The 21,284-nt window shown below is 39.7% G+C and overlaps 1 protein-coding gene across 1 annotated transcript in view; it reads right to left on the bottom strand.

Annotated features, from left to right (window-relative positions):
- Positions 1-20,702, bottom strand: part of LOC108543812 (uncharacterized protein C10orf131 homolog) — a 75,531-nt gene extending 54,829 nt beyond the window's left edge. The window contains exons 1-4 of the mRNA XM_017894596.1: positions 20,613-20,702; positions 3,921-3,981; positions 1,600-1,675; positions 1,155-1,242 (exon numbers count right to left, since the gene is read on the bottom strand). Of these exons, the coding sequence (XP_017750085.1) occupies positions 1,155-1,242; positions 1,600-1,675; positions 3,921-3,981 (225 nt within the window). The 5' untranslated portion in view covers positions 20,613-20,702. The remainder of the gene's footprint in view (positions 1-1,154; positions 1,243-1,599; positions 1,676-3,920; positions 3,982-20,612) is intronic.
- Between the last annotated feature and the right edge of the window lie 582 nt (positions 20,703-21,284).

Below are 21,284 nucleotides of genomic sequence, written 5' to 3' on the forward strand. Positions count from 1 at the left end.
AAAAAAAAAAAAAACCCTTGCATTTTAAAATGTGCAGTTATATACACTAGGTGCTTGTGGCAGAAACTATTAGTTGCTCTTTACAGTCTTTTCTCCCATCTCTAATAGTGGAACCTAGACACTTCTTCCACATTCATTTGGTGGAAATGATATGTGCAGTTTGCTGGTCTTGTCCCCTAAAAGATCAACCTAAAATTCTTTGGTTCTTTCTTTCCCCCTTCCCTTTCGCTAGCAAATGGAAAACTAGAGCTTTGCCATTGGACTCACAGATGGAAACCACATACTGGAGATGGCAAAACTTTCCTATCAGCCCCGATTACTGATTTGTTATATTAGATAAAAAGGAAACTTCTATCTTAATGAAAACACTTTACTTCGACTCTTTTTGTTACAGCTACTTAGCTTGTACTCTAAATAATATAACTCTCTAAAAATATGAGTTGTTTTGTCATTTCAAGTTCCAAATATGTGATTACACATTGACTTTTCAAATATTGATTACACATTAAAAATCTGTAAGTTGGATATCACCTATAACATTGTGAAAATAATTAATTGGGAGGCCATTAGACGGAAGCAGCTCTAGGGCCCTGAGTTCCTATGTAAGCAAACCAAAACCCAACTCAGTGTGAATGGCCCTATCCAAGGAAAATGAAACTTTAGTTTTACCAATCAGAAACTGCCAACTAATCTCTAACTAGGAAGTTTAAGGCTACTGCTCCATTCTAGTCAATCAATGTTTTCTTTGCCTTACTTCCGCATGCACCGTTTAAAAGTTTTCCCTGCATGCCCCTTCGGTGGAGCCCTAACCATCTGCAGACTGGCACTCCTCAATTCATGAATTGTTGTCTGTTCAAATAAACTCTTTAAAATTTTAATGTTCTTAAGTGTATCTTTTAATTATATTTTATTATAGTTTTTTTAGGATAAAAAGTAATGCCAAGTAAGAATAGAGCGTGATTGCAAATGGGCAATCACTGATAAAGAGGAATCTTTTTTGGGTGATAAAAATTAAACTGTGGTATTGATTAAACAATTCTGTAAATTTACTAGAAATCATTGTCATACACACTTCAAATGGGTGAAGTTTTGCTATGTAAACTATATTTCCATAAAGCTGTTTTAAAAAGTAAAAACAGAGAAAAGTTATTCACCTTGGACCTTCGATATATTTTGCTGTCAATGAGCTGCTCCATTGAAGATTTTTCACCTTTATTAATCTGAAACACAACAGAAATAAATCTTTTCAGAAATAGACATAATGGTGCTCATAAGTCTTTTATCCAAAATGTATAAATTTCAATACTTTGCAATGCTTTTCTTTTAAAAAGTATGGTATGTGTATATGAAATACCAGCAAACATACCGAAATATCATTTATAATTACTATGACCAAATCACCTAGCTCTTCTTGGCTTTAGGTTTGACATTATAAGGATGTTATGAGACAAAAGGAAAATATATATATAGGAAGCCTTTAGGAATTAAGGAGCTATATTAACACTGAATTTCAGCTCTCTTTTGACAAAGAAAATTTTACTGTGCTAAATGTCTCATTTAAATAGTAAATTTGAAAACAGGAAATTTTAAAAGCATTACCTTAGAAATTTTAGCTTTTCTCTCACTTTGCCTCTCATTGTCTTTACTACATTTTGATTTTCTTCTGCATCTAAATCTATCAGGAAACCAACATAATAAAGAGTTTATGACACTTTATTATAATTAAACAACAATAGCGGCAAAAGTATTTATTAAATTCTTTAATTGCATGCTTTTCTAAGCCTCATGACCATTATGAAAACTAGGTTATTATCTTACGAGAGCTTAGAATCTAAGACCAATAGATGTCCTTTCCCCTTTTCCATCTGGAATAAATACCTTCACCCATTCAGCACTGATTTTTGTTTTTCTTTATGACAACTTTTCAATCCTCTGTCATCTTCTTTTTTAAACTTTTTTTTTTTATGGAGACAGAGTTTTGTTCTTGTCACCCAGGCCAGAGTGCCATGGCACCATCTTGGCTCGCTGCAACCTCCCACTCCTGGGTTCAAGCAATTCTCCTGTCTCAGCCTCCCGAGTAGCTGGGATTACAGGCGTGTGCCACTGCACCCGGCTAACTTTCTTTTTTATATTTTTAGTAGAGATGGGGTTTCGCCATGTTGGCCAGTCTGGTCTTAAACTCCTGACCTCAGGTGATCCATCCACCTCAGCCTCCCAAGGTGCTGGGATTACAGGCATGAGCCACAGCACTCAGCCCTCCTTTTTGAATTTTTAATTATTGTGGGTACATATTAAGTCTCTGTCACCTTCTTTTGTTGCTTCCTCAGCTACTGGCCAGAGCCCATCTTTGGCCAAAAACAAAACAAAACAAAACAAAAACAAAGCTCATATTTTAAAAATCTGTGAGACATCTCTGTGAAGTATACTAATACACAAATATCAAAGCCTGGTTACTTCAATTATATTAAACTGAAAAGAGAGGAATCTAAAAAAAGAAGAACGGTAAGTCTCTGGATACTCATTTTAATTATATTAGTTTTGTAAAATCATTACAAAATTCTCACCCCTACTTTTTCCAGCTATTAGAGAAAAGGAAAGTTTTATAGGGTATAAAGAAGGCTTATGCCTGCAATCTCAGCACTTTGGGAGGCCGAGGCAGGAGGATTGCTTGAGGCCAGGAATTTGAGACCAGTTTGGGCAACATAGCAAGACCCTGTCTCAACAAAAAAAAAAATTGGGGGGCCAGGCACAGCGGCTCACGCCTGTAATCCCAGCACTTTGGGAGGCCGAGGCGGGCAGATAACCTGAGGTCAGGAGTTTCAGACCAGCCTGACCAACATGGAGAAACCCCATCTCTACTAAAAATACAAAATTAGCTGGGCATGGTGGCACATGCCTGTAATCCCAGCTACTCAGGAGGCTGAGGCAGGAGAATCACTTGAACCTGGGAGGCGGAGTTGCGGTGAGCCAAGATCGCGCCATTGCACTCCAGTCTGAGCAACAAGAGCAAAACTCCATCTCAAAAAAAAATTAACACACATGCCTGTAGTCCCAGCTACTTGAGAGGCTGAGGTGGGACCATCACTTGAGCCCAGAAGTCTGAGGCCGCAGTGAGCTATGACTGCACTACTGCACTCCAGCCTTAGGCAGCAGAGCAAGACTCTGTTTCTTAAAAAAAAAAAAAAAAAAAAAGTCTCAAGCCCTTGTGTGTACTCCAAGCCATGTGTTATTTTCTGCTCATTCACTGGATGGAATAAAAGAGATCATGCAAGATCATGCAATCCCCTAGGTACAGTAAAAAATTAAGAATCTATTGATCACTTTGCCTTGCTTTTTACTTTTTCTATTCCCTGTCTTTGAGTGCTTAAAGGTTACATAGAAGTTTGTAGAAATAAAGGGTAAGCATAAAGCTAAATAACTAACTATAGGTCATGAGAATCTCCAGGTTTAACCACAGTATTCCTTGGTAAAATTTAAAAATGACTAGTTGGTTTTGTTTATACTCTATTCCCATAACTTAGAATGGCAGATGGCATATAATACATGCTCAATAAATACTTGCTTGGTGAATGAACCAGAGCTCAACCATTATTTATGTATTTTTCTCCCTGAGATTTGAAGTTTGCTGAAGCAGGTTCTGCACCTACGTATCTTTGTGGTCTAAAACAGTCTCACCACCAGTGGAATCTCCATGTTTGCAGTGACAAACAGAAAATGAAATTCAGCTTTATTACATCCATTGACTTTTCCATGTATTTCCTTATGCCCATCTTATTCTATTTAGGAAGTTTAATTTCTCTTTAAACTGATTCCTTAGGAAATTTGTGTTCCCAGCTGAAACCCTGGCACAGGATTAATCATTTACATCTTTTAAAAATAAAAAGGAAGAGTATCAGAGTTATGGTATACTTATTGACAACCTTTTTGGAGATGCTTGTCTGTAATTTCTTCAGCTGTAACATTATCCATCTCTTCTGACATCTGCAAAAAAAGCAGGGAGGGTTAAACTTGCATCTTGTTTTGTCATTGAACATCTATTCTTCTTCTTCTTCTTCTTTAAGTTCTAGGGTACATGTGCACAACACGCAGGTTTGTTACATAGGTATACATGTGCCATGTTGGTTTGCTGCACCCATTAACTCGTCATTTACATTAGGTATTTCTCCCAGTGCTATCCCTCCCCCAGCCCCCAACCCTCCAACAGGCGTGTGATGTGCCCCGCCCTGTGTCTATGTGTTCTCATTATCATTATGTATTCTCATATCTTTTCAAATATTCATCAGCCCTTTGAACATCGTCTCCTTTAAAATGCCAGTTCACATATTTTCCTTCTTAAATTTCACCTTTTTATCAGTTTGTATGAGCTCTTTATATACGGTGAAATTACTCTCTCTTAGGAAGTAAAGCAAGATGGCTGAATAGAATCCTCCAGCAATCATCTGCACTGCAGGAACATCAAATTGAACAACTATCCACATAAGAAGCACCTTCCTAAGAACCAAAAATCAGGTGAGCAATCATAGTGCCTGGTTTTAACATCATATCAAGGAAAGAGGCACTGAAGAGAGTAGGAAAGACGATCTTGAATTGCCTATACCACGTCTCTCTCATCGTCAGGCAGTGTGGCAGGAAGAGAGAATCTATGCACTTGTGGGGAAGGACAGCAAAGTGATTGGGGGACTTTGCATTGGAACTCCCTGCTCCCCTAACACAGCGGAAAGCAACACAGGGCAGAATTTGGCCAGCACCCACAGAGCATTTAGACAAGCCCTGGCCAGAGGGGAATTGTCCATCCCAGCAGTCAGAACCTGACTTCCAGCTAGGCCCACCACCATTGGCTAAAGCACTCTGGGGTCCTAATCAATTTGAAAGGCAGTCTAGTCCACAAGGACCACAATTCCCAGGCAAGTCCTTGTACTGTGCAGGGCTCACAGCCAGTGGACTCAGGGTGCACAAGATCCAGTGAGACACCAGCTGGGGTGGCCAAGGGAGTGCTTGCATCACCCCTCCCCCAATTTCAGGCAGTACAGCTCACAGCTCCAGGATAAGAGGGAAGAGCAAAGAGTACTTCATCTTGCAACTTGGATACCAGCTCAGCCACAGTAAAATAAAGCACCAAGCAGAGTCCTAAAGTCCCCACTCCTGGCACTGTCTACCAGATAACATTTTTAAACCGACACTGGGCCAGAAGAGAACCCACTGCCCTGAAGGAAAGGTTGCAATCCTGGCAGAATTCACCACCTGCTGACTAAAGAACCCTTGGGCCTTGAATAAACATCAGAGGTAGCCAGTCAGTAGTCACCACAACCTTGGGCAAGACCCAGTATTGTGCTAGCTTCAGGTGTGACCCAGCACATTTCCACCTGTGGTGGCCACAGTGAGAGATACCTTCTGCTTGAGAAAAGGAGGAGGAAGAGTAAACATGACTTTGTCTTGCAACTTGGTGATATGGTTAGGCTTTGTGTCCCCACCCAAATCTCATCTTGAACTGTAATCCCCAGGTGCTGAGGGAGAGACCTAGTGGGAGGTGATTGGATCATAGGGGTGGTTTCCCCCATGCTGTTCTCATAATAGTGAATGAGTTTTTACAAGATCTGATGGTTTTGCAAGCATCTGGTATTTCCCCTGCTTGCATTTCTCTCTCCTGCCACCATGTGAAGGTCTTTGCTTCCCCTTCACCTTCCACCATGATTCTAAGTTTCCTGAGGCCTTCCCAAGCATGCGGAACCGTGAGTCAATTAAACCTCTTTCCTTTATAAATTACATTTTAAAGGATAGTATTGTTATAGCAGTGTGAGAATGGACTAATAATACACTTGGGTATCCAGCTCAGCCGCAGTCAAACGAAGTGTACCAAGCAGACTCCTAAAGTCCCTGATTCTAGACCTTAGCTCTTGGAGGGCATTACTAGACCCATCCTGGGCCAGAAAGGAACCTGCAGCTCTGATGGGAGAGAACCAGGCTTGGTAGGACTCACAAACTGCTGACTAAAAACCCCTTAGGCCTTGAATAAACATCAGTTGTAGTCAGGGTATAGTCACCACTGGCCTGGGGCAGTGGTGCCCATGAGCAGATAGCCCTTCTGCTTGAGGAAAGAAAGGGGAAAAGCAGAGAGGACTTAGTCTTGCAACCTGGGTACCAGTTCAGCCCCAGCAAAATAAAGCACCAAACAAATTCCTAAAACCTCTGACCCCAGGCCCTCACCCTTCAATGGCATTTCTAAACCCACCCTAGGCCAGAAGGGAGCTGCTTCACTGAAGGGGAAGACCTAGTCCTGGCAGGATTCATCATTTTCTCACTAAATAGTCCTTGGGGCTTGAATAAACATCAAGACTCTCAGGACTCTCACCAATAGGCCTTGGGTGAGACCTACATTTCACCTGTAAAACAGGTGAAAAAACACATTTCACCTGTAAAAACACATAAACACTGAAAAGCATGATAAAAGATATTCCATGCAAATGGAAACCAAAAAAGATCAGGAATAGCTATAATTATATCAGATAAAATAAATTTCAAGACAAAAACAAAGAAGGTCATGATATAAAAGGGATCAATTCATCAAGATGTAACAATTGTAAATATATATGCTCCCAACACTGAAGCACTCAGATATATAAAACAAATATTATTAGAGCTAAACAGAGAGATAGACAACCAATACAGCAATTGTTGGAGATTTCAACATCCCACTTTCAACACTGAACAGATCATCCAGACAGAAAATCAACCAAAAGATATCAGACCTTATCTAAACTAAAGACCAAATGGACCTAATAGATATTTACAGAACGTTTCATCCAATGGCTGAAGAATACACATTCTTCTCTTCACCACATAGATCATTCTCAAGAATAGACCATATGTTAGGCTACAAAATAGATCTTTAAAAATTCAAAACCTTTGAAATCATATCAAGTATCTTCTCTGACTACAATGGAATAAAATCAAAAGTCAATAACAAGAGGAACTTTGGAAACTATACAAACAATATGCCTCTGAATGACCAGTGGCTCAATGAAGAAATTAAGAAAATTCCTTGAAACAAATGAAAATTGAAACATAACATACCAAAACCTACGGGATACAGCAAAAGCAGTACTAAGAGGAAAGTTTACAGCAATAAGTGTCTATGTCAAAAAATTTTTAAAAAGAAAAAAAATTCAAATAAACAACCTAAAGATGCATCTTAAAGAACTAGAAAAGCAAGAGCAAATCAAATCCAAAATTCATAGAAGAAATAGAAAAAACAGAGCAGGAAATAAATCACATTAAAATAAAAAAATAGAAAATACCAATAAAATAAAAAGTTGGTTTTTTGAAAAGTTAAACAAAATTGACAAACCATTAGCCAGACTCACTAAGATAAAGAGAGAGAAAATCCAAATAAATAAAATCAGAGATGAAAAAGGAGACATTACAACTGATACTACAGAAATTCAAAGGATCCATTAGAGGCCACTATGAGAAATTATATGCCAGTAAATTAAAAAACCCAGAAGAAATGAATAAACTCCTAGACACATACAACCTACCAAGATTGAACCATGAAGAAATCCAAAACTTGAATAGACCAATAAGAAGTAACAAGATCAAAGCCATAATAAAAAGTCTCCAAGCAAAGAAAAGCCTGGGAACTGATGGCTTCACTGCTAAATTTTGGCAAATATTTAAAGAACTAATATTAATCCTACTCAAACTGTTCCAAAAAATAGAGGACAAGGGAATACTTCCAAACTCATTCTACAAGTATTACCCTGATACTAAAACCAGACAAAGTGACATCAAAAAAAGAAAACTACAGGCCAATGTATCTGATGAACATTGATGCAAAAATCCTCAACAAAATCCTAGCAAGCCGAATTCAACATCATATTAAAGAGATCATTCATTATGACCAAATGGGATTCATCACAGGGATGCAAGGGTGGTTAAACATACACAACTGAAACAATATGATACATCATATCAACAGAATAAGAGACAAAAATCATATGATTATTTCAATTTATGCTAAAAAAGCATTTGATAAAATTCAACATCACTTCATGAAAAAAATCTTCAACAACTGGGTATATAAGAAACATACCCCAACACACTAAAAGCCATATGTGACAGACCCACAGCTAGTGTTATACCAAACAGGGAAAAACTGAAAGCCTGTCCTCTAAGATCTGGAACAAAACAAGCATGCCTACTTTCACCACTGTTGTTCAACATGTACTAAAAGTCCTAGCTAGAGCACTCAGACGGGAGAAATAAAGGGCATCCAAATTGGAAAGCAAGAACTCAAGTTATCCTTGTTTGGAGATTATATAATTATGTATTTAGAAAAACATAAAGATTTCACACGAAAAAACTATTAGAAATGATGAACAAATTCAGCAAAGTTGCAGGATAGAAAATCGATATACAAAATTCATTAGCATTTCTGTATGCCAACAGTGAACAATATGAAAAAGAAATCTAGAAAATAATCCCACTTACAATAGTTACAAATCAAATTAAATACCTAGGAATTAACTTAATCAAAGAAGTAAAAGATGTCCACAATGAGAACTATAAAATGCAAGAAATTGAAGAGGATACACAAAAAATGGAAAGATATTTCATGTTCATGGATTCAAAGAATCAATACTGTTAAAATGTCCATTCTATTCAAAACAATCTACATATTCAATCCAGTCCCTATCAAAATACCAAGAACATTCTTCACAAAAATAGAAAAAGTAATCCTAAAATTTGTAGGAAACCTAAAGAGACTCAGAATAGCCAGAGCTATCCTGAGCAGGAAAACACAAGACTCGAGAAATCACATTACCTGACTGTACTCCATTCTCACGCTGTTATGAAGAAATACCTGAGACTGGGTAATTTATAAAGGAAAGAAGTTTAATTGACTCACAGTTCTGCATTGCTGGGGAGGCCTCAGGAAACTTCCAATCATGGCAGAAGGCAAAGGAGAAGTAGGCACCTTCTTCACAGGGCAGCAGCACAGAGTGAGTGCAAGCAGGGGAAATGACAAGCACCTATAAAACCATCAGATCTTGTGAGGCTCACTCACTCACTATAACAAGAACAGCATGGGGGAAACCACTCCCATGATCCAATTACCTCCACGTGGTCCCCCCATTGACACATGGGGATTATGGGGATTATAATTCAAGATGAGATTTTGGATGGGGACACAGCCAAACTATATCACTGACTTCGAATTGTACTACAAAGCTATACTAAAAGCCAAACCATACCACTGACTTCAAATTGTGCTACAGAGCTATACTAAACAAAACAGCATGGCACTGACATTAAAACACACACACACACACATCAATGGAACAGAATAAAGAAACCAAAAATAAATCTACGCATCTACAGTGAAATCATTTTCAACAAGGTGCCAAAAAAACACATTGGGAAAAGACAGTCTCTTCAATAAATGGGGCTGGGAAAGCTGGATATCCATATGCAGAAGAATGAAACTAGACCCCTCTCTCTCACCATATACAAAAATCAAATCAAAATGAATTAAAGACTGAAATCTAAGATCTGAAAGTATGAAACTACTAAAAGAAAAATTGGGGAAACTTTCCAGGACATTGGTCTGGGCAAAGATTTCTTAAGTAACACCCCAAAAGCACAGGCAATCAAAGTAAAAAAATGGACAAATGGGATCACATCAAGTTAAAAAGCTTCTGCAAAGTAAAGGAAACAATCAACAAAGAAACAGCCCTCAGAATGGGAGAAAATATATGCAAACTATGTATCTGATAACAGATTAATAACCAAAATATACAAGGAGCTCAAACAACTCAATAGGAAAATATCTAATAATCTGATTTTAAAATGGGCAAAAGATCTACATAGATATTTCTCAAAAGAAGACATACAAATGGCAAACAGGTATATGAAAAGATGCTCAACATCATTGACCATTAGAGAAATGCAAACCAAAACTACAATGAGACATCATCTCACTCACTTAAAATGGCTTTTAACCAAAAGACAGGCAATAATGAATGCTGGCAAAAGCATTGAGAAAGGGCAACCCTAACACCCTGTTGGTGGGAATGTGAATTAGTACAGCCACTATGGAGAACAGTATGGGGTTCCTCAAAAAACTGAAGATATAACTACCATATGATCCAGCAATTCCACCACTGGGTATATACGCAAAAGAAAGAAAATCAGTATATTGAAGACATATCTGCACTCCCATGTTTGTTGCAGAACTGTTCACAAGAGCCAACATTTGGAAGCAACCTAAGTGTCCACCAACAGATAAATGGATAAAGAAAATGTGGTATATATATGCAATGGAGTACTATTCTGCCATAAAAAAGAATGAGATCCTGTCACTTGCAATAACTTGGATGGAACTGGAGGTCATTATGTTACGTGAAATAAGTCAGGCACAGAAAGAAAAACTTTGCATGTTCTCACTCATTTGTGAGAACTGAAAATTAAAACAATTGAACTCATGGAAATAGAGAGTATAATGATGGTTTCCAGAGACTGGGAAGAGTATTGGGTAGGGGGCAGGGAATGGGGAAGGTTAATAGGTACAATGCAATGAATACGATCTAGTATTTTACAGCACGAAAGGGTGGCTATGGTCAACAATAATTTATAGTACATTTTAGAATAACTGAAAGAGTACAATTGGAATATTTATAACACAAAGAAATGATAAATGCTTGAGGCAATGGATAACCCACTTACCCTGATGTGATTATTACACATGTACAAAAATATCTCATGTACCCCATATATATATATACACACCTACTATGTATCCATAAAATTAAAATTTCCAAAAAGGAATTGCTCTCTGGAATATTAAAAAATGGCCTTTTAATGAGAAAATCCAAGAGTCAGTTCTTGGTATTCATGTATTGCCTACTTCATGTATCTTTTAAGAGGGTCAAGTTAAATCAGATATATACAAAAATACTTTGAAAATTCAATGCTATACTAGTGTTAGCTATTACTTGATTTATTACCCTGTAACGTGTGACAATGTTCAGCACCCTTATTTTTTGAAAACTTTGTATATCCTTGCCCTCTACCCTTCTACCTCTGTAGCCACTTATTCTCTGTATCCTTCAATGGCCACACCTCTTTATATCCTAAATGTAGGGTACATTCCAAAGCTCTGGAGGGTGCATGTATTCCCATGGATTCCTGAATCTGTGTCTCCGGCCTTCACTCTCCTAAGTGTCAAAACCATATTTCTCACAGACTCGCGGTAATTCTAGTTGAATGTTGTATCATTAACAAAAATTCAGTATGTTAAAATAAGCATTTCTTTTCCAGTTTTATAAACCCCAATATTCTATAGGTAAACTATTCTAGCAATGTTAAACCCTTTTAGAATGATATGATGTATGAATTTCTTTTTAATTTTAATGCTAAAAAATAGAATAGCAAAGACTCCTGAAATAACAACTGTACATACTAACCAAACTAATGTGCAGTTGGAAAGCTCAAGCTTTCCAATCACAGTAAAAACATGAATTTGTGTCAAAAACCAAAGCAGGCTATTGACATGACCACAGTAAAACATCATAAAAGAGTCCAGTCTACAAACTTTCTGAAAGAACTTCAAAATCTACCAGTTGTTCCTGTGCCACTATTAAACGCTGCTGAATGAGGTTAACACGGACTGCGACGTTCCCTTATATCTTATTCAACCTTCAGTACCTACCTCAAGACAATAAAAAATACCTAATCCTACTCTTGACCAGGGGAGAGCAACCCTGAAGGTATGAGGGAACGACTCTGGCAAGTGATTGATAGAGGCCTCCCTAATTAGTTCCCAAATATCTTGCCCAGCATTCCCAGAATACTGTATAATTTTCATAACTTATCATTTCCATCTAGAAGGTAGGGATAAAATATGAATCTTAATTGCAGTTACTCTAAGAGACATGTAAATATTGCTCCTACATAGATTTAACTCACTGACAAACATCTTTTTGAGCAAAGCAGGGAATGGCTTGCTGGCGAGGTGAGAGAACATACAAACAATAGATATTGAAGTAAGAGATTAAATAAATACATATATAAATAATTCATCTTATTAAATAATTCACAGACCAAATAAGAATACAATTCATCCTTAAACTCTCCTATTGTTTCTTTTTTAACATATAAATTTATGATTTGTATATAGAAACAAATGTATCACATTTATCAGGATTATCCCCCATTTACAATAGGGTTGGAATAATCAAATAATTTGGAATAATCAAAATATTATAAACTCCATTAATACCTTACTTTAAAAAAAAAATCTTCTCCTTGAAATATTTTTCATGATGGTCCTTTTATTTCAACTTTCTAAATAAATAAGAAATATTACTGAGAATCACATAAAAGAAAACTGACTATTGTGATACTTGAGGTTAAAAGTATGCTTTAAAAATTTTTAAATGTAAAGAGAAACAAAACAAATATACTATCACTTGTACTATTTCATATTTGTATTTGGTCACCTTTAGTATTTAATAGAAATCCTGGCTAATGCAATAAGAGATATGCAAAAGAAGGAAGTAAGAGGTGTAATTCTTAGAAGAGGAAAATAAAATTATCATTGTTTGTAGATGATAGGTTTTATATATGAAAACCCAAAAGACTAAATAAACAAAGTTTAGACATAATTAGAAAATTGGAATTGGCAGAATACAAGAGAATATTTGCAAAAGTCAGTATCTTCCCTACATGCTAATATACTAGAAAAAAAATCACTTCCACAAAAATGGTACCAAAAAAACACTTCAAAATACTAAGGAATTATTTTAATTAAAATATGTATGAACTCCCTTTCCCCGAAAAGTATAAAACTTTACAGTAAGAAAAAAAGGATCTGGGCCGGGCGCGGTGGCTCAAGCCTGTAATCCCAGCACTTTGGGAGGCCGAGACAGGCGGATCACGAGGTCAGGAGATCAAGACGATCCTGGCTAACACGGTGAAACCCCATCTCTACTAAAAAATACAAAAAATTAGCCGGGCGTGGTGGCAGGCGCCTGTAGTCCCAGCTACTCGGGAGGCTGAGGCAGGAGAATGGCATGAACCCGGGATGTGGAGCTTGCAGTGAGCTGAGATCTGGCCACTGCACTCCAGCCTGGGCGACAGAGCGAGACTCCGTCTCAAAAAAAAAAAAAAAAGAAAAGAAAAAAGAATCTGATTAAATATACATTTGATCTTAGCCAAAAGGCCAAGAAGCAATGATTACATATAGATATTCTATGGAGGCAGAAAAATTGATTAAAAGGCTATTGATAGATACTAGAGAGCTGAATTTTAAAATAGATATGAGGGCCGGGTGTGGTGGCTCATGCCTGTAATCCCAACACTTTTGGAGGCCAAGGCGAGAGGATCACTTGAGGTCAGGAGTTTGAGACCAGCCTGGCCAACATGGCGAAACCCCACTGTCTCTACTAAAATTACAACTAGCCGGGCATGGTGGTACACACCTGTAGTCCCAGCTACTTGGGAGACTGAGGCACAAGAATCACTTGAACGTGGGAAGCAGAGATTGCAGTGAGCTGAGATCCTGCCACTGTACTCCAGCCTGAGCAACAGAGCAAGACTTCATCTCAAAAATAAAAAAAAGGATATGAGAAGGCGAGTAGAGAGAGATTCATTTCAGAGGTAGAATTCACAGGATTTAGTGACCAATTAGATATGCAGGACAAAGTGAGCGAGGAGTCGAGGAGGACTTTCAGGCTTTTGGCTTGATCAACTGAGAGGTAGCTTCATTTCAAGTACCGTCAAAATAGAAAGGTAATTGAGATGGGATTAACAAGTTCAATTTGGAGATACTGCTTATAAATGCTTATAAGACATTCAAAAGAGAGATCTGGACAGTGGTTAAAAATAATGAACAGACTTGGAACAGAAAATAATCAAGTCTAAGTAAGATAAATTATTTGTATAATCAGTAAAAAAAAAAAAAAAAAAAAAAAAGGCACTTAACAAATTAAAGAATCTTAAAAGACTACCAGCACACTTAAGATTCTTCCTACTAACATACCAAAATAAGACAGAAGAATAAAATGGTGAGAAAAGAGAATTTTGAATTTATGATCCATTCTGCAAGAACTTCTAAAATTTTTGCACTTAAAATCACGACCTGGCTTATTGATGCCTATACTTGTAAATGTTGTCTGCTCAACTAGGCAAGGCATTAGCAGTAGCACACATCCCGTAGACAGTAAAATTATAACAAACTATCAAATAAAATGTTATTGCAGAAATTATTAATCATTTTTTTGCAGACCTGGAAGTGTTCCTAACCTGTTCATTTATCATTCTACATAAGAGATAAGATAATCATTTAAAATTTGGATAAAATTACAGATCTAGATGAATATTGCACTGCTCTGTTGAAATCTCATGCAAAAGTAAAGAAAAATTACAGTGCAGACTTCTGCCTTCTTACAGCAATTCAATTCTCTGTGTTAGAAAATTGGCTCCCACAGTTAAACCCTATCTTCTCTTTGAGGTTATTGCTGATTTGTGATTCTTGCAGTTAAAGCTTTTTCTAAAAGGCAAGGAAATTGAGGATTAGCTATTTTTGTATCAGATGACCTGGAGTTTCTCTATCACTTTGGTGATTTCTGAAATGAAATTTCCTAGGGCTTATATTGTAAGTTTAACATTCATAAAGAAATGTATCACTTGAACCTTTGAAAGCTAAAAAAAAAAAAAAAAAAAAAAAAAAAAAAAAAAAAAAAAAGGTGGGGGTTAGTCAGGAGATCTCTTTCTAGCGAGGCTTGGCATATGAAAGTATACAAAAGTCCAATTTGTTGTTTTGCAAGCATTTATCTATTAATGATGCCCACAGGGTAATAGATGTGATAAAATATAAAAACTTCTGGGCAGGTACGGTGGCTCACACCTGTAATCCCAGCACTTTGAGAGGCTGAGGTGGGTGGATCACCTGCGGTCAGGAGTTCAAGACCAGCCTGGCCAACATGGTGAAACACCCTCTCAACAAAAATATCAAAGTTAGCCGGGCATGATGGCGGGTGCCCATAATCCCAGCTACTTGGGAGGCTGAGGTGGGAGAATCACTTGAACCCGGGAGGCGGAGGTTGCAGTGAGCCTAGATTGTGCCATTGCACTCCAGCCTGGGTGACAGAGTGAGACTCTACCTCAAAAAATATATATATATATATTATATATAAATATATATATTATATATAATAAACTCACATGTATATATAAGTTTATTAAGTATTAACTCACATGATCACAAAGTCCCACAATAGGCTGTCTGCAGGCTGACGAGCNAAAGATGAAACAAACACATTACTTTTCTATGATTACAAAAGCCAGAATTCCTAACGTCTCATCCTGTCATTCATAGAGTCTTTGGGATGGAAGCCAACTTCTGAAATTTCACAATGAAAACCAATAAGACATCAATTCAATAAAAAAATATAAAAAACAACTTGTTGATGGTAACAAAACAAAATTAGAGCAATTAACTGATTTCAAATTATTATATTTCTAAGTTATAAAAATCATTAAATGTAATAAAAATAGTGTTAGTCAGTGGAGGCTGAAAAGACACTATGAGATTTACGTCTCTTTCCACATCCTTTTTTGGCTCCACAAATACCTTTGCAGCAGAGTTGATACAGTTTGAATGTTTGTCCTCTCCAAATTTCATGTTGAAATGTATCCCCAGTGTTGGAGATGGGGCCTGGTGGGAAGTGATTGGACTGTGGGGGTGGATCCCTCATGGATGGCTTAGCACCATACCCTTGGTGACGAGTGGGTTCTTGCTCAGTTCACATGAGATCTAATCGTTTAAAAGAGTCTGATACCTTGCTTTTCTCTCTCTTGCTCCTTGTCTCACCATATGGCATGCCAACTTTCCTTTCTTTCCACCACAATTGTAAGCTTCCTGAGGCCGTCACCAGAAGCAGATGCTGCAGCCATATTTGTGCAGCCTGCAGAACTGTGAGCCAATTAAACTTTTTTTATTTATAAACTACTCAGTCTCAGGAATTCCTTTATAGTGACACAAAAATGACCTAACACAGAAAGTTGGTGCCAAGATGTGAAGCATTCTGTACAGATACCTGAAGATGTGGAAGTGGCTTTGGAACTTGGTAAGGGGCAGAGGTTATAAGAGTATGGAGGGCTCAGAAGAAGACAGGAAGATGAGGGAAAGTTTGGAATTTCTTAGAGACTGGCTAAATGGTTGTGGCCAAAATGCAGATAGAGATATGGACAGTGAAGTCCAGGCTGATGAGGTCTCAAATGGAAATGAGAAAGTTACTGGGAATTGGAGTGAAGATCACCCCTGTTATGCCCTAGCAAAGAACTTAGCTGCACTGTGTCCATGTCCCAGAATCTGTGGAAGTTTGGACTTAAGAGTGATGACTTAGGGTATCTGGCAGAAGAAATTTCTAAACACCAAAGCATTCAAAAAGTGACATGACTGCTTCTAACAGGCTATTATCAGATGTGGTAGCAAAGGAATAAAGTTGGAACTTATATTTAAAAAGGAAGTAGAGCATAAAAGTTTGAAACATTTGCAGCCTGACCCTGTGGCAGAGAAATAATTTAAGCAGGCTGTGGAGCAATCACTTGCTAGAGAGATTAACTTGACTAAAAGAGAGCCAAGTGCTATTATCCAAGACAATGGGAATAAGGCCTCAAAGGCATTTCAGAAGTTTTTCAGATAGCCCCTGCAATTACAGGCCCATAGGCCTAGAAGGAATGAATGATTTCAGGGAGCAAGCCCAGGGCCCCACCACCCTGCTCAGCCTCAAGACACTGCTTCCTGTATCTAAGCTGCTCTGGCCCCAGCCTTGGTTCAGAGAGGCCCAGGTACAGCTTGGGCTGCAGCTCCCGAGTGTGCAAGCTGTCAGCCTTGGTGGCTTCCACAGGGTGTTAAGTCTGCATTGCTCAGAATCCAAGTATGAAGGAGGCTTGGCAGCTTCCACCTGGATATCAGGGGATATATGAAGAAGCCTGGGTGCCCAGACAGAAGACTGCTACAGGGTGAACACTCACAGATAAACTCTACTATGGTAATGCTGAGGGGCAGTGTGGGGTTGGAGCCCCCACAGGGTATCCACTGGGGCACTGCCTTGTGGAGCTGTGGGAAGAGGCCGTCACCCTCCAGACTCCAGAACAGTAGATTCACCAGCAGCTTGCACTCCCTGCCTGGAAAAGCTGCAAGCACTCAACTTCAACCCATGACAACCGCCATGTGGGCTGCACCCTGCAAAGCCACAGAGGCGAAGCTCCCCAAGACCTTGGGAGTCCACCCCTTGCACCTGTGTGCTCTGGATGCAGGACATGGAGTCAAGTATTACGTTGGAACTTTAAGATTTAATGCCTGGCCTGCTGGATTTCAAACTTGCATGGGGCCTATTACTCCTTTCTTTGGGCCAATTTCTCCCTTTTGGAGTGGGAATGTTTCCCCAGTGCCTGCACTGCCATTGTATCTAGGAAGTAAATAACTTGTTTTTTATTTTGCAGGAGCAGAGGTGGAAGGAATTTGGCCTTGAATTTCAGATGAGACTTTGGACTTTGGGATTTTTGAGTTAAGGCTGGAATGAATTAAGACTTTGGGGACTATTGCAAAGGCGTGATTATATTTTGAAATGTCAGAAGGATGTGAGATTTGGGAGGCTAAGGGTGGAATGACATGATTTGGATGTTTGTCTCCTCCAAATCTCATGTTGAAATGTGATTCCCAATAATGGAGATGGGGCCTGGTGGGAAGTGATTGGATTGTGGGAGTGGATCCCTCATGGTTGGCTTAGCACCATCCCCTTCATGATGAGTGAGTTCTTGCTCAGTTGCTTCACATGAGATCTAGTTGTTTAAAAGAGTCTGTCCAGGACCTTCCCCTTGTCTCTTTTACTTCCTCTCTTGCCATGTGACATGCTGGTTCCCCTTCCCTTCCACTATGACTGTAAGCTCCCTGATGCCCTCACCAGAAGCAGATGTTAGAGCCATGCTTGTATAGTCTGCAGAACTGTGAGTAAATTAAAACTCTTTTCTTTATAAATTACCTAGTATTCTTCTGTTACAATGCAAGAAAGGCCTAATACAAGAGTATCATTCAACATGACGGTTAAATGCAAGTTCATGCAATTCCCCAGACATTTGTAGAAACTAGAACGCCACACAAGTTTTTGTTTATCTGTTTGTTTTTCAGGGACAGGGTCTCACTCTTTCACCCAAGCTGAAGTGCAGTGACATGATGACGGTCCATTACAGTCTCGAACTCCTGGGTTCAAGCGTTCCTCCTGCTTCTGCCTCTTGAGTAGCTAGGACTACAGGCATGTGTCTCTAAGGCTCGGCTAATTATTATTATTGTTATTATTATTGTTATGTGAAGACAGGGTCTCGCTATGTTGCTCAGGCTGCTCTCGAATTCTTGGTCTCAAGCAATCCTCCTGCCTCAGCCTCCCAAAGCATTGGAATTACAGGCATGAGCCACTGTGCTTGGCCTAAACAAATTTCTAAATCAGTTCTGCGGGCACAAGACTAAGCGAGATCCCTGAATCAGCACAGACTTCTTTTTGGCACAATTTTCAATCACCTTGGTTACTTCTGTCACCTGCCATTTGGTTTCAGGAGTGCTAGCAAAATAAAACCACAGAAAAATTTCTAGCATGGGGAAATGGTTACACAATGCATATCCTAGTATATAGTCACATATCTTTAATTGTGATCCAGTCAGAAATTTGGTTCCCTTTAATTTTCCCGTGGCTCTTGTTAGAAATATTTCTAAATGTATTAATGCAGTTTCCTTCCTTAGCAGATCTGAATTCAGACCAAAATCCAATTTTATCTTTATCTCAGTTCATCTATTGTCACACAGTATGATGACATCTTTCTGAACTCTCTTATAGCAATGTTTCTTAAATGATGCTCTTCCAGACTTAATTTGAATTAGGATTCTATGTCCAGAATTAAGGTCTCATTCACAGTTATGATGTAATTAAGGCAACAATAGCATTTTGTAAAAATAATCTACTAAATATATGGTACCAGCTACCCTTTATTGTTATTAGGTTATGGAAGAATTAGAATTTAACTTAACAATTCTTTACTTAGTTCAGTGGAATACAGCAGTATTTCAGTGTACTACAAAAAACATTATGACTTCCATGTATTGCATTAACTGGCAAGTTTAAAAATTAACTGTTACCTTGTTTTCCAAAATCAAAACCTAGGAACAAGTGGCGTGACAAAAGATTTTCTGATCTGTGAATTTATTTAAGTCTTTGAAAGGCAACAAAACTAAATCACCTACTCCTCTCAGGACCAGTTCCCAAGTCATCACGTCCTGCTCCTGTAGATCAAGAAAGATTTGGGCCCACTTCTCTATCTTGGGACTTCTGGTACATGAAAACTAATGTGGAAACAGGTTACAAAAACTATCATATTATATTTTGAAAATTTACATCTAACACACACCATGCAATGTAGTTTTGCTACTCAAAAGTAAATTACAAGATTTATAAAAATATATTAATTCTTAGAGCAACCACTGGCCAGGAGGTCCAGAAACTCGAAACAATTAAGTACTGTAGTGCCTTTTATTCAAACCTGAAGATGTACCTCTGTGTCTATACTTATAACCTCAATTAGACAGAAAGTCAACCGGGAGGCCCTTTCTGAAAGTGAAGCCAAAAAACCCTCACATCCACTTCCCCATCTAAGCCGCAGTGTCCACTCTCCAACATAATCCCTCAACTATAGCTGGATGGAGTTCCTGTTTACACCTCCTGGCATCTCCATCCTTTAATTTTTACAACTTCCCCGCAACTGGATAGCATTCCGTGTTTCAAAGGCTGATTCAAACTCCACGCCTTCCAGGAAGTTTTTTCTAACTCTGTCTCTTGATCTCCAACAGCACTTGTAGTTCGTAATGTGAATTTTGTTCATTACATTCTACCTTGCAAGTTCATCTTTCTGCTTATCCTAATGTGAAGGCCAGGACTAGGGCAAGGTGTTCAGCACACACAGTAGGCACTGAATTGATAATATGCCGACCCGTATTTGATACAAATCAAACACTGCTCTCGAGTGATTTTCTTTCTTTTTTTTTTTTTTTTTTTTTTTTTTTTTTTTTGAGTCGGCGTCTCACTCTGTCGCCCAGGCTGGAGTGCAGTGGCCGGATCTCAGCTCACTGCAAGCTCCGCCTCCCGAGTTCACGCCATTCTCCTGCCTCAGCCTCCCGAGTTGCTGGGACTACAGGAGCCCGCCACCTCGCCCGGCTAGTTTTTTTTTGTATTTTTTAGTAGAGACGGGGTTTCACCGTGTTAGCCAGGATGGTCTCGATCTCCTGACCTCGTGATCCGCCCGTCTCGACCTCCCAAAGGGCTGGGATTACAGGCTTGAGCCACCGCGCCCGCCTCGAGTGATTTTCAGTTGTACTCATTCCCAAATTGGCTAACGAACTGGTCGGCCAGGCCCCCGGACTGCAAGTCCCAGAGGCCTGCGCGGACCCGGCTCCCATTATCCCAGCCCAGCTGGTTCTCCCCATGGAGCAGAGCTCCACAAAAGTGCGGGAATGTCTGACAGGGAAGAATCAGAGAAACCTTCACCAGCAGCCCGACATTCACCTGGACGCACAGTGCACTTTTCTTAACGTCTGGGCAGCGAAGGCAGGGCACACCATCTACCGCAGGCTAGGACGATCACCAACCGCCCCACCGCACCCTGCGCCCGCCCCACGGCACCCGCCGGCTGCAAGCCACGGCAACCCAGGAGCATGCGCGCTGCGGCCCCTGGCCTGCCCGCAGTAGCGGAGCGCGCGCCTGCGGGAATCTTCGGTGCGCCAAGTGTGTTCGCTCCCCGGGTCTATCACCCCCGCCCCTCGCCTCTGCCCGCGCGCGTGTGAGTTGTAGCGTCCCCTGGGTTCTGTTCTGGAGGAGGCCTGAGAGCGGGGTTGCCTGGGGCGTGGGGCCCTCACCCGTCTCGTCGTGGTGAAGAGGCGTATACCCAGCAGGTGAGTACCGGCCGCGAGCTCCCGGCTGAGCGGGCGTCCCCGGGGAGGACGCTGCGGAGCGCCGCCGTGGGAAGAGCGTGGAGGACGCAGCGTGGAGGCGCGAGGCAGTGGGACGCCACCCAGCCAGTTGCGCGGGTTGCGGCGCGCTGGGACCTACTTTATGCTTGCCGTCGTCCCTGCCTTGCCAGGAAAAGAGGGGAGCTTTGACTTCAGGTGATTCCTTTGTGACTTCCAAAAGAGCCCCCTAAATATGCAAGCGGTTCCTTTTATTTCCAGAGCTTGCTGT

This window comes from Rhinopithecus bieti, unplaced genomic scaffold (genome assembly GCF_001698545.2).
Source record: "Rhinopithecus bieti isolate Rb0 unplaced genomic scaffold, ASM169854v2 scaffold_25291, whole genome shotgun sequence".
In the NCBI taxonomy this organism is placed as follows: domain Eukaryota; kingdom Metazoa; phylum Chordata; class Mammalia; order Primates; family Cercopithecidae; genus Rhinopithecus; species Rhinopithecus bieti.